Source organism: Microplitis mediator, chromosome 7 (assembly GCF_029852145.1).
Source record: "Microplitis mediator isolate UGA2020A chromosome 7, iyMicMedi2.1, whole genome shotgun sequence".
In the NCBI taxonomy this organism is placed as follows: Eukaryota; Metazoa; Arthropoda; class Insecta; order Hymenoptera; family Braconidae; genus Microplitis; species Microplitis mediator.
Window position 1 is genome coordinate 8,280,035 of NC_079975.1, and position 13,704 is coordinate 8,293,738.

The 13,704-nt window shown below is 27.0% G+C and overlaps 3 protein-coding genes across 3 annotated transcripts; all 3 read right to left on the bottom strand.

Annotated features, from left to right (window-relative positions):
• Positions 1–874: 874 nt before the first annotated feature.
• LOC130671797 (DNA primase small subunit) lies at positions 875–5,193 on the bottom strand. Its single transcript, XM_057475876.1, has 5 exons — positions 5,012–5,193; positions 4,753–4,903; positions 4,493–4,668; positions 3,237–3,637; positions 875–1,592 (listed from the first exon to the last, which is right to left on the bottom strand). Exons 1-5 carry the CDS (start codon positions 5,097–5,099, stop codon positions 1,185–1,187), a joined length of 1,224 nt encoding a protein of 407 aa, XP_057331859.1. The 5' UTR covers positions 5,100–5,193; the 3' UTR covers positions 875–1,184.
• A 1,904-nt stretch (positions 5,194–7,097) lies between these two features.
• On the bottom strand, positions 7,098–8,602 carry LOC130670994 (soma ferritin-like). Its single transcript, XM_057474649.1, has 3 exons — positions 7,760–8,602; positions 7,483–7,674; positions 7,098–7,384 (listed from the first exon to the last, which is right to left on the bottom strand). The coding sequence occupies exons 1-3, from the start codon at positions 8,006–8,008 to the stop codon at positions 7,112–7,114; spliced, it is 714 nt and encodes a 237-aa protein (XP_057330632.1). The 5' UTR covers positions 8,009–8,602; the 3' UTR covers positions 7,098–7,111.
• Positions 8,603–10,344: 1,742 nt separating this feature from the next.
• Positions 10,345–13,270, bottom strand: LOC130670995 (soma ferritin-like). Its single transcript, XM_057474650.1, has 3 exons — positions 12,957–13,270; positions 12,626–12,850; positions 10,345–10,683 (listed from the first exon to the last, which is right to left on the bottom strand). The coding sequence occupies exons 1-3, from the start codon at positions 13,053–13,055 to the stop codon at positions 10,498–10,500; spliced, it is 510 nt and encodes a 169-aa protein (XP_057330633.1). The 5' UTR covers positions 13,056–13,270; the 3' UTR covers positions 10,345–10,497.
• Positions 13,271–13,704: the final 434 nt, after the last annotated feature.

Genomic DNA, 13,704 nt, shown 5'->3' on the forward strand with positions numbered 1-13,704 from the left:
TATAGTTTTCCTATGAATTGAGACGGTGATAATTCCAAATTTTCTATAAAATTTCTATGAATTTTCTTAAACTGTGACAAGTCCCGATTTTCTATAGACTTTTTGTAGGAAATATAAAATTCGTCGTAAGTAAAAAAGTCAATCTGTCTCATCGGGAATCTGGATCATCAATACATCTGCGTCATCGGGATCTGTGTAATAAACATCCACCCAAATAATTTTCTTCACTTTTAAAAAAATTAAAAATTGTCACACAGACGTTTTTAAAAGTATTTATCACTTTTATTTTTTTACAAATTAGTTATAAAAATTATAATTTAAAACTAGTAATTAATATCGACGTTATAATTAGCAAATTGTCTAACTCCATTTCAGAAAATCTTCCATTTATGCGAAAAAAAAGTAATTAAAAAAATTTTTTTCATCTAAAAATCGATTCTATATTTAGTATGTGTATAATATTTTTGTCCAGGTTATTCAAATAGTATTTTTTCTGACTATTAGTATCTAAAAACTGCACAAAATCACCTACTAAAGAATATGGAGTAAGACAATTTGTTAATTAGAACGTCGATATCTTAATTAACTTAATTAGTCATCAATTTCAATACAATTTTTTTTAATAATGTAGTTACTACACCATAGAAAAAATTGAATGATTTATAGGTGGAAATGTCTGATAGTTTATTTTCCATAACAAAAGTAATTTTATCAATCATTTTTATATATTTGTATGTAGATTTAAACAAAATATTAAAATAACTCTTTCGAGTATTATACGCTATTCAATAAATTTAAATTTTCAATGAGAAACTAAAATTATTAATTAGCAATTAGTATTTAAATTTTTATTTTATACTGAAATCAAATTGACGTCAAATTGTAGTCTAGTTTAATTGTATTTAACACTTATATAAATTAACTTTTTAATAATAGTATAAAATTATTTTATGAAAAATTACATTTTACATTAAAAAAATTAACTCTCATTCAAAAAAAAATTTCTCAAATTTTTCCGATCATATCCAAGTGGCACAAAAAAAAAATAGTTAACTTTCTGTTAAATTTAACAAACAGTTAACAATTTTTTTTGTGCCACTTGGGTACGCGAAGAAAAAAAAATAAATGACTAAATAAAGATTATAAAAGAAAAAAAAATAATAAACTATAAGTTAGTAGTTAATTTAAATTTCCATCGCCTCAAACAAATTATCATCTTTACTATTTCTCGAGTGCTCTAATTTTCGTAAAAATTCATTAAATATATGCAATGACTTATTTAAACTAGTTTTTTTGTAGTCTTTTATTCTTTTAACATTACCCGCATCACCTTCAACAGTTTTGTCCAAATCATCATAAGCATTAATTTCTTCAATAACTTTATTTATATTTGGAACTGTCATTGGATCAAATTTATCAACAGCTTTTGGATTAAATGGAACAGATATTTTACCAGTTTTAGGATGAACACAAAACGGTGATTTTAATAAATGGTTTAAACCTTTAGTTACATTAATATCAAGTCGGGGATAGCAATATTCAATCATTATTTCATCAATAAAATTTTTATATTGTCTCCACTTGGAACTTTTCTGTAAAAAAAAATTTTTTATTAATATTATTATCTATATTATTAAGAAAATAAGAAAAATTTTTTTCCCGCCATATCTATATGATAGAATTAGTTAATGTTATTGGAATTGGTGTCATTAGAAAGGTATTGACTTGAATTTGTGCCTTTTCATAGTTTAAACTCTTTTTAATTGCCAAGTATTGAGATAAATAGATTTATCTATATCATTCGAATTACATTTAAATTACGCAAGAAAAAAGACAATCGTATTTATTTTCTTTAAATAAATTAATACTTTAATTATTCTGTCACTAAATATGACTGAATGTCACTGAATATATAGCTATATTATTTATATCGCGTTACTTATTCCAAAATGACAGATTTTTATACTCCCTTTTGGTTTTAGGAAGCTTTTCAAAGCCAAAAAAATATGCACAGAAAAAAAAAGGATTCATTGACACAAAAAATCTTTACTCGCCTAAAGAAAATTTTTACTTACCCCAAGAAATTTTTTGCATTATGAATTTGAAAACAAAAATTTATTTACAACTAGAAAAAATTACTTGATGCAAGGAATTATTTCTTGACCAAAAAAATCTTTTCTCGCCCCAAGACAATTTTTGTATTTAATTGATAATGCATAAAATTTTTTGGTAGAAATTAAAATTTTTTTGGGGCAAGAAACTCTTTTTTTCTGCGTATTTTATAAATTGAATAGTGATATTTGAGCAGTCACATAGTGACTGCAGGTTTCTCGTAATAATAAAGTACTTAGTGAAATAAAAATTTTATTGATAAGATGTTGAGTTTTTCTAGTCACTTGGGAAAAATAACTCTACAGGCATACAAAGTACTCGGATTTGTACTGAGGTCGGGAAGAGAATTCAGGGACTCTCATACGCTTATTCGACTTTTTTAACTCTGGTCCGTCCGATACTAGAGTACTGCTCTGTAATTTGGTCATCTTACACCAATTTTTTGTCGACAAGGTGGAAAAAACACAGATCTCTGCAAGTATATTAAACTCTATATGTGCTCTAAGGGATTAAATATGGAAGTCGAAGAAGTGTATGATCTATTTAAGATCAGTAAATTCTCCTACAGAAGACAAGTTGCTGATCTTATATCTTTCTACAAAACTATAAATGGCCAGATTGACTTTCCAGAAATGCTGGAATAATTTGGTCTTGACTGTAATAAACCGGATTTAAGATCATACAGATTGTTGAGTACGGTTCCGTGACAACTAATCCCCGAGAATTGATCCCACAGACTAGATCCAACTGAAAACTGGTCTTCTAATTCATCAGTTTCATCAAGATTTTCATAACTTTCATTACCATCATCTCAGAAATCTTCATCTTCATCATTTTCAATCAAATGTCGGCAGGATCAATTTGTAGGGATCTCTTGTGATATAAAATTGTTGGGATCAGTTGACGGCACACCGTTGAGTACAATTATCATCAAAAAGCTATGGGTACTATGGGCTGAGGAACAGGATAGCGAATTTAGTTAATGATTACTGTACTTCTATAAATTTCTTTGGGGATTCTTAGTCATCTTTCTCATCAAAAATAAAAAAATATCTTACCACGTCATTAACATACTAAATTATATAAAATTCACGTTAATGACGTAAACAAATAATTGAACTTACTCCTTTAACTTGTTCAAAGTATTGCAAAAAAGCATTCCATCGGTCCAAACTAGTTGTATATCTATCAAACAAGTTTTTAACTTCTTTCTTAGTCTCTTCATCTGGTAGAGTATCCAAAAACTTGTTGACATTTTTTTCAGGCCCCAACATATTTTGTTCTTCAACGCACATGGGTACAAAAATTGGAGCAATAATTTCCAGTGCTCGTCTAATTGATGGATGGATTTTATATAAATTAACTTTTCTCTTAGCAAAAGCATTTCCTACTATCAATTGGAAATATTCAGCGATAGCTCCTCTCTGCGTTGAATCTAATGAACGTGCTACTGAGTCACATATCCAGGCGTGAATACCTCGTCGACCAGAAAATACCCACAAGATATGTTCGAAACCAAAGTCATCTAAATTTAATACAAAAAAATAGAAATAAAGACCAATTAATATTTAGAATTTCAAATTTTTAATCGTCATAAATCGTCTTTAATTGTAAAGTAATATTGCAATTTCTGTTTCTGCATGAAGATTACAAACAATTTATGACAATTTGAAATTTTAATTGTCATTAATCGTTTCCAATCGTAAAATAATAAATCGTCTTTTGACGGTTAGAGACGATTAAATGAGAAAAACCATGACGATTATGACGATTAATGATGATTCAATTTTTGATCGTTTTTTAATGGTCACAAATCGTTTTGTTCAATCAGGGAGCATCCGTATGTTTTATTTGCATAAAAAAACTTGGCTTTAAGACAAAAAAATATTGTCTTGTCCTTTTAATTGACATCTTAAAGTTGTCTCTGTGCTACTGGGGTTTAAGCAGATTTTTTTTTCGGTGACAGAAATTTCTTATTTTTTTGTCATCATTTTGTTGCCTTATTGATCAGTCAAAAAAACAGCTTCAAAACTTACGATCCTAAAGTTAGCAGACAGTTGCAAATTTTCGGATTTTTTTTTTTCAACAAATAAATTACACAAAAAAAAAACTAAAAATATACACATGTAGAAAATTTAATAAACTAGAGGTGCAATTTTGCAAAATATTGTTTTTTTAATTATTTATCATTTAAAAAAAAATCCAAAAACTGTCAGATGTCTGATAACTTCATTATCATTCAAAACTTCTATCTTATAGATGACACTAACCCAAGTGTGCTACTTGGGATTTAAAATTTGCAAGTGGCCGAAACCGATACATCTAGGTAGGCTGATAAATTATAATTGAAAATATTGATAAAGATAATTATTATAATTACCTCGCAGAGCAACGTCAAGTATTTTACAGGCAACTGCCATATATTTCCAACATTTATTACAAATATTAGCTTCGGAGCAACAGGTTCTTACTTCATCGTAATCTGTCAAATCTATATCGAAGACAAGTTCTCTTTCCATGGCTTCTAGTTTTTTTGTTCCTCTCGCTTTACCTGGGCTATAAATAAAATAACAATATATTTATTAATAAATTTGTTTAATTAAATAATATTAATATATTTTAATTTATATTTAAAATTACAAAATATTGAAGACTGCGCCGATATCAATTTTAACTGGAATCATTTTTAACAATTCTTTTCCTAAATGATTTTGATCATGGAACGCCTGGTATCTTATGTATACATCTCCATCGAGGGTAAATGAAAATTCTCTGTGTTTGAATAAATCCGCTAAAATAATTTATTACTCAATTAGTTAATTAATTAATACTGTTAAGTAGTATGGGTTTAACCTTTGAAATGTAAATTCAAAAAATTTAAAATAATAATATACATTACCGTCTCCGTAGCTAAGCCATTTGTAATATTCATCAAGTGGAAATAATCTTGAATAATACACTTTTAGAAGATCCATAAAATTATCCATTGTGATTTATTTTAATTTTATAATTATTTGATAAATAAACAAATAATTTCAACTCGTAAACAAATTTTTATGGTTAAAGATTTGGCGGGAATTCTGATAAACATCAACAAACTGTACATTCTTAAAGCTTATTTACAAGTATGCGATTTTGAAAAACTATAAATCAAATTTTTTTTGGCGCCAATTTTTGAAACCGGGTTTATTTTTAATCTGGGTTTAAATTGTTATTGCTGGTAAATCTTTATAATATTAATGTATATACTAGTAATATTAATTTAAACCCGGATAAAAAAAAACCCGGTTTGAAAATTTAAAAATCTTCCCTTAAACTTTTTGAAGTGAGTTTACAACAAATTTGTACTTTTTTAATTTCATTAGTATCAATTAAATTAAATTTTTGTCAGCCCGAGTAAAAATAATTAGATATGATCGCATATGATCGACCAGAATCATGTAGGAATACTTAGAATAGATAAAAAATAAAAATGATCTTATCTGATTACACATAAGCAGACATAATTACACATGAACAAATATAGTCATAAATAACCGTGAAAAAATCGATTAGATCTGCGTAGATCTAATTTGTTCCATTTTTGAGATCTACGGATATTGATGTAGATTAGGGTGTGTCATTTTAGAGAAACTTTTTTTTTTCAGCGCACAACTAGCTTCTATATTTGCAGGAAGGTAAAATAAGATGACTGTTTAAATTAGAGCCCTTAATATTAATATTAACAGGTGGCACATTGCGATTTTCTATTTCTCATTTAAATAACAAGGAAAAAAAATTGTAAGTTTGGAATTTTATACCCCGACGATGGCTCATTGCACATATAAGTTCAGGATATGTTGTCGTAGGAAATTAAATGCTCTACAAAAAAAGTCTCTTATCATTTTTTCATAAATTCATCTGTTCAAAAGTTATTGGAGCTTGAAGTCAAATTTGTAGTAAATTTCGAGATCTTTTGACTTTTCCGGCGAAACTATCAGATTTATCACAAAATGTCATAGAATTTTTTTTGTAGGCAATTTTATTTTCTACAAATTATTTTTGATAAAGGTTTTTAAAATTCCGCGTTGTTTTCTAGTTATTTTCATTTTAATGTTAAGCTCTTAAAATAGTAGTGCTCTGATCAATTTCAAGATCTTGACATTCAAATGAAAATAACTAGAAAACAATGCAGAATTTCAAAAAACTTTATCAGAGATAATTTGTAAGAAATGAAATAGTCTACAAAAAATGTTCTATGACATTTTATAATAAGTCTGATAGTTTCGCTGGAAAAGTGGAAAGATCTCGAAATTTACTATAAATTTGACTTCAAGCTTCAATAACTTTTGAACAGACAAATTTATCAAAAAATAATATGGAACTTTTTTCGTAGAGCGTTAAATTTCCTACAAAAATGTATCCTGGGCTTATTTTTACAGTCTCCCATTACTGAGGTATAAAATTTAAAAAATGACTTTCAATCGAATTCAATCAAGAATTTCCGATTGATTTTCAATCGGAAAAATAATTGATAATAAAATTGTTATTTTCCGTTTGAATCCGATTAAAATATTTCAATCGCATTCAATCGTAAAATAATCGAAAAACCAAATGATTATTATCCGATTAAATCTGATTAAAAATCAATCAGTTAATCAGAGCGCTCCCAAATTGCGATTGACTGATTAAATTAGATTGAGTTTCAATCAGTTTCAATTGGAGTGTTTTTAATCAGAGTGCAGTCAGTTGAACCAAAAAACAAAAATTTCAATGGCTAAAATTAATATTTAATAAAAAAATTAACTTTTGACGAAAGAACAGACATTTATCAAATTAACATTGATAAAATTTTAATTAAATTCTCGATCGAAAATATGTAAACATCTACCGAATATTTTTTTGAATTTGTAATTAGCAAATACAAAGTGAGTTAATTTAAATTTATTACTGCAAGTGATACTCGTAAATTAGTATTATGTTATTTTAATAAAATCATAACTTAATTATATACGTAAATTTATTTTTCTTTATTATTATTTTTCAATACATTAAATTGTGGTTGTACATAATTATCTAATAAATCTTTATCAAATATAAATCTTGAAAGAGTTTTATCTCCAATACCAGAAAGAATGGTTGTAAATTTTTCAAACTCATTAATACTTTTCATTTGACTTTCCATAAAACCACTGATTATAAAATCACTGGCATTGAGGTCTTTATGTTTTTCCGCAATTTCATTTGCAGCTGCTAGTTTATTTGATACATCGACTTCTAACTGCAAAGCTTCCTGAAGTTATAAATAATAATAAATAAATTAATTTAATTGTGAGAAATAACTAAATTAATAAATGTACTGCGATTAATTATTCAAATTTTTGTCAGTACTTTGAACGCATAGAGCGGACAGTTCCAGTTTTGATTAGATGGAGGTGTAATACCGCAAAGATTAACTGACCCTCCACGCATGTTAACATAATTTAAAAATTGTATTGCATGTTCATATTCCTCGACATACATTTGAGTAAAATAAGACTGACAACCTGGCAATGCTACATCTGCTCGGCCAAAATATGTCGCCTTATATCAGAAAAATAAATATTACATGTATATAAAAGATAAAAACTATTTAATTATCTTGATATTTATTATTTTTATTTTATACCATAGATAAATAATTGTAAAATGCTTTGAATTCGGTATTGATTTGTTGATTAAATGCTGTCTCTGTTTCAGGATGAAAATTAAATTTAATCCTCTTTTCTGTAGGCCATTTTTTAATTTCTCCATCACAATCATTTGCACTTTTTGATGAATAAATTTCTCCATTAAATTCATTTTTATTTTTAATATAAGTACGTTTTGGAATATTTGTTATTAATTTTGAAAAAAGTACTCTTTGTATTATTGACATTATTAGTTAAGACTTTTTTTTTTTTTTAATCACATTAACACATTAAAATTTTAAATTGACAACGAGGTTAAAAATTTTTCTAATAAATGAAGTAGTCCACTAAGACAATTGATCATTTAAATTTGAACTTATAATTTTTCTCCCACCATTTTATAATATTTTTTAAAAGATTCTACTCATGCGCAAATCATAATATTATGATGGAAATGGAAACATTGCAGTGGGAGCAAAATTTTAAATCCTTACCGAGACAATTTTATTTATTTATTTTTTTAAATTTGTATCGGAGTCTATATTATTTTAGTTGGATTGACAAAAGAATGTGACTGGTATTTTCGTTTCTGTTGATAAACAAAATAAAAACGTTTTTCGAGCTTGAAGACGCATAAATAATTGAATTTTCAGTGGGAAATTTTAGGGCGACCTACAGAATCAAACATTTTCCAGACTTTTTTTTTATTACAATTAATTATTGACTTTTAAGTCTTATATCTCATATATTGACGATTATTTTTAATATATAATATTATTGCGAAGCGTGAAGTTATATAATTTATCGCTTCATATTTTATACACAGGAAAAAAGGATTTCTTGGCCGAAGAAAAATTTTTTATTACGAAATAAAAACAAAAATTTTGTCAAGATTTAAAAAAATTGATTGGCGCGAAAAATTTTTTTTTCATTTAAAAAAAAATGTAGTTTCCAATTCATTTAAAAATTTTCTTGGGTATACACAGTAAAAAATGAATCGTCAAAGTGTAAAAAAAAGCAGGTGTTAAAATTCTGAGTGTTGAATTTTTAACACTTTTGTGTGTCAATTTAACACAGTATTTATTGTTTGAACTGCCGCAATCGAATGGTTTTTTAACACACAAAAATGTTATTTTATTCGAAAGTAAGACTTTTTATATGTTACTGTCAAATCAACACACAAAATATGTTAAAAATAATGTTAACCATCACAAAATAATTCTTAGAAAATTTTTACTTTTAACATATATCCTTGATTAAAAATACTCATTGAAAAGTATTGAAAAAGATGAGAATTGAATTCCTTTGGATAAATCCTATTCCACAAGGTTTTCATCTGGACATAAAATTAATACTTTTCAATTAGGGTAGAGGTACCGTTTTTGGCCACTTTAGGGCCAGTTTTGGACACTTGAAAAATTTTAATAAAATAATTTGTAAAAGACACAACGACAAAATTAATTTTTAAAATGTGTTCAAAGATACTTTTAACCCATTATTAAAATGGCAATTTTATTTTATACTTTTTCATTAATTAAAATAAAGTATCGAATGTCCAAAAATGGAGCAGTGGCCACAAATGGTACCTCTACCCTATATCGAATCTAAAAATAATATAAGAATTTCTAAACTTCCAAAGAATTGAAAAAGATTCGAATAAATTGATATTTTCAATCTTTTTGAATTTCCCTCAATACTTAAATAGTTCCATATTTCCAATTATGAATTGAATTGACATCAATTAAAATGAATTCACATTTTCCAATCTTTCTGAATCCTTCTCAATACCAAAATAGTTCGATATTTTGGATCGAGTGTAGGATTGAAAAGAATTGAAAGAAATTGAGAATTTGTAATTTTTCTGAAACTTTCTCAATACTAAAATAGTTCGATATTTCGAGTTATGAATTGAATTGAAATAAATTTAAATGAATTCACAATTTCGAATCTTTCTGAATCTTTTTCTAAAATTATGAAAGATTGAATTCTTTTCAATACTTTTAAATTCCATTATAAGAATTAGAAAGTATTCAAATGATCGAAATTTCAATTCCATTTAATATTTTTCAAAATCTCCGTACGGATTGAAAAGAATTTAAATAATTTTCAATGAGTATTTTTAATAAGGGATGTGTGTAACTTTTTTTTAACACTCACAACATGTTAAAATAACATATAAATAAGTTTAAAACGTTCGTTTTACACACGATATGTGTTGATTTTGACGAATCTTTTTCTACTCTATAGATTAAAAATTTTTTGTGCCCAGAAATCCTTTTTTCTATGTAGTATACATTGTATAGGCTTAAGAATAATATGATTTAAGCACCAATTTTTTTTTTTTTCAATGATTTTAATCGTTAGATCTCGCTACTTAATCAGCTCCACTGAGCAGAAAAAGGACTATTATAATCTCTTCAATAAAAAATTATCATGAGTGATAATTTTAATCAATTAGTAAACAAATTACTAATTTTTACATAAATAGAATAACTTTTTTGAATAACGATAACAAATTTTTGAAACAAAAGTTTATTTTATTGATCATCAATGAAGTAAATTCTTGTATCAAGAATATTTGTCTTGTTAAAAATAATTTTCGCTACATAAAATATGTAGATATGTAATTTTGACAAATGCTGATGGTATTAAAAAATTTTGCAACGCCTAAAAATAAAAAATATGTCTAACAACAGAATAAAATTTTAAATTATAAATGTTAATAATTTTCTAAAAGTTATTCTTTTAATGATTTATCAAACATAAAAACTCCCAGACCTTCGCCAACTCTTTCAAGATTTGTTACATGATCGGCAATTTCTTTTATTGCATCAACTTGTTCTTGCAAAAATTCGTTTTCCAAAAAGTCCACAAAATTTGGATCGTTGTGAGTCGACGCCAGACTGTGAAGTTCAAGAAGGCTCTAAAATGAAATAAAAAAACAAATATCATTGTTTAGAAAATACAATTTTGAAAAATTTGGAGTGAACTTTGATTTAATGGATCAATGTAAAACTTATTTTATTATTAATTGAATTTGTTTAGATGACGAAGGGCCATATCGGTTGTTTTGCTCAAGTATTCAATAGAAAAATTCAACGAAATTAAAAAAAATTTCTATTTTTTCAAAGAAGAATGGAATACGCGCATGTTTATTTAATTTTTTTTCTCTCCGAATATAAAAGTCCTACTTCTTCGCCATCTAAAAATGACAGGAATTCAGAATTTACGTAAATCTGTAACCTTACAACAATTAAATCATGTAATATTGACTTGATTAGATCACAACTTTTATAAAATAAAATTTCTATTAACAAAGATGGAGGTGCCGGTGTTTGAACCTGCGACTTCTCACTTGCGAAGCGAGTGCTTTTTAAATTCCCACGAATTCAGTCGAACTCCATTAATTCGGACAGTTAGTTTACGGAGGAACGGAAATTTCTTAGAATTTCCTAGTTAACGGATGCCCTTTCTCCCTTAAATAGTTAACTATGGCGCATGCGCTCTTACATCACATGTATGATGCAAATATAAACATATACAGACACATAAAAATGGGTGGGAAACAGTGTAGCTCGTAGTAGGAGTAAAGGTTGAGAGGAAGTTCCGAGATAATGGAATCCGAGTTAATGGATTTCGACTGTAAAATTTAAAATTAAAAAAAAAAGGCAAGTTGTTGGTTTCGGTCCGATTTTCGAAAACCGAGTTTTCAACAGATCATCAAAAGATATCAAGAGTTCGAAAATAGCGGAAAGTTCAGGGCTGACCCGCAGGGTCAGGCAATTTTAAGGTTTTTTTCTTGTTTTTCAATTAAAAACATTCTTTACTGCCTTTATCATTAAATAACAGGTCAAGATAATTTGTAGACGCCTCAGCTATCATACATATAAGCGTTAATTATATATTTTTGAGATTATGACATTGTGTTGTTTCTCTTTCTGCTAGTGAAGCGAGCGCTCTACCACTGAGCTACGCCCTCAATGCAAATCATGATTATTCGTATGTGTATAGATAACATAAATTACCATCCAAATAAAAAAATACTGATTCAGTATTTAAAAAAAAAAAAAAAATTAAAGCTTACAACACATTAGTGCACTAATCACCTTAGCTTCATATTAGAGTTACCGCCCCTTTAAATACGGATTACGTTTATGAAACATCGACCTGAAATTGACGGGTTCATTAATCGAAGACTCGAATTAATCCTTCATAAAAAACCGATTGAAACCGCTGAATTCCGATTGAAATCCGATAGACTTTCAATAGGAATTCATTGGTTTCAATCGGAGTTTTTAATCAGGGATACTCTTCACTCTTTTCAAATAGAAAAAAAAAAAATTTAATTGGACTACGACCCGAGTTGTGTCACAAATTATTTAAGTAAAAAAAAAAAAATATAAAAAATTAATTTAATAAATATAATATTTCTAGGCTCTAAGTCACGTTAATATTATCGTATCGTCATCTGATTTAAAAATATCATTAATTAAATTTTTATCATCGATCATTAATTGAGTTTCGTAATATACCTATATTCATTATCAATTCTTAAAAACGATGAATGTTACTTTAAAATCGTCGATAAATTTTGTTTACTCCATATTTAAATTTTACATATGTTTTTTGTTTTTATTAACACCAAAGTAACTCGACACTAATTTTCTTATCCTTGAAACTTCGATAACGTCGAACGTACGTCGATGACGTATGACAATATTTACATTTATTCAAACAACGCATATAGTAAAAAGGAGGGAAATTTAATTAATCAAAATAAATAAACTAAATAAATTTTATAAACAATTTCCAACTGTTAAAATAAATGGAATTCAAAATTATAAATAATGAAATTAATTGCGCACCATATTGACTTGTTTTTCGAGCTCCAATGCTGCAGTCATTGCATCTTTGGCGCTGCCCCAATTCATTTTTTCCGGTGACTTAATGTCTGTTAAAACGATGGATCCTCCTCTTTTATTTTGATATGTCATAAATTTCATGGCATGCTCACGTTCTTCGTCAGATGCTTGTTTGAAGTAGTGATGCAACCCTTGCAAAGCCACATCATTTTTATCAAAATAGAATGCCTTTAAAATTAATCAATACTCGGTAAATAATTAGAAACATAATTTTTTTTTTCTAGAGATTTAAAACAATGTCAGACGTATAGAAATAAATATTTAAAATATTTACCATTGATAAGTATGCATAACTTGCATATAATTCCATATTGATTTGTTTGTTAAGAGCCTCTTCGCACTCTGCATGGAAATTTTGTCTTACGAGACTCATTGCGTTGTAGTTTTAAAAAAGTTAATACGGAAAATTATTGTATGTACTAATAATTGTATTATATCGTTTTGCCGCGAGCTGGTTTTTAAACTAAACGTTATTAATGTGCGTCTCTTTATTTTATACGGAAAGTCACTGTCTATTTTTTATGTCACTCTTTATATATATTACAAATCTTAAAAGTCCTGCGCATGTACAAACATGAATTGACGAAGCTAGCGAATGAACGCTTGGTCAATAAAAAAACACTCACATTTTTTATCTAATCGTACTGAAAAAATTCTAGAAATTACAATTACAGTTTTAAAAAGTGTCAATCAAATAATTGTCGAGTATTGTCTCTGAAAACTTATAATTAAATGTTTTTTCATACATATTCGGATATGAAATTTAAATAGTTCATTTACTGGGCCCGTCATCCTGTACTTTAATTTTTTTAATAATAATTTTGTATAAAAATATTAATGTACATGTTATTTTTTTTTTGTACAGATGTATTTAATTATATATATATTTTTTACGTATATCTATTTATTTATATTTAAATAATTTATAAAAAAAATACTTCTTTGCATATTTAAAAAGCGCGCGCTTTTATATTAACCAATCAGATTGAAGTTATAATTTTAAAAATGTTAAATTTGATAAT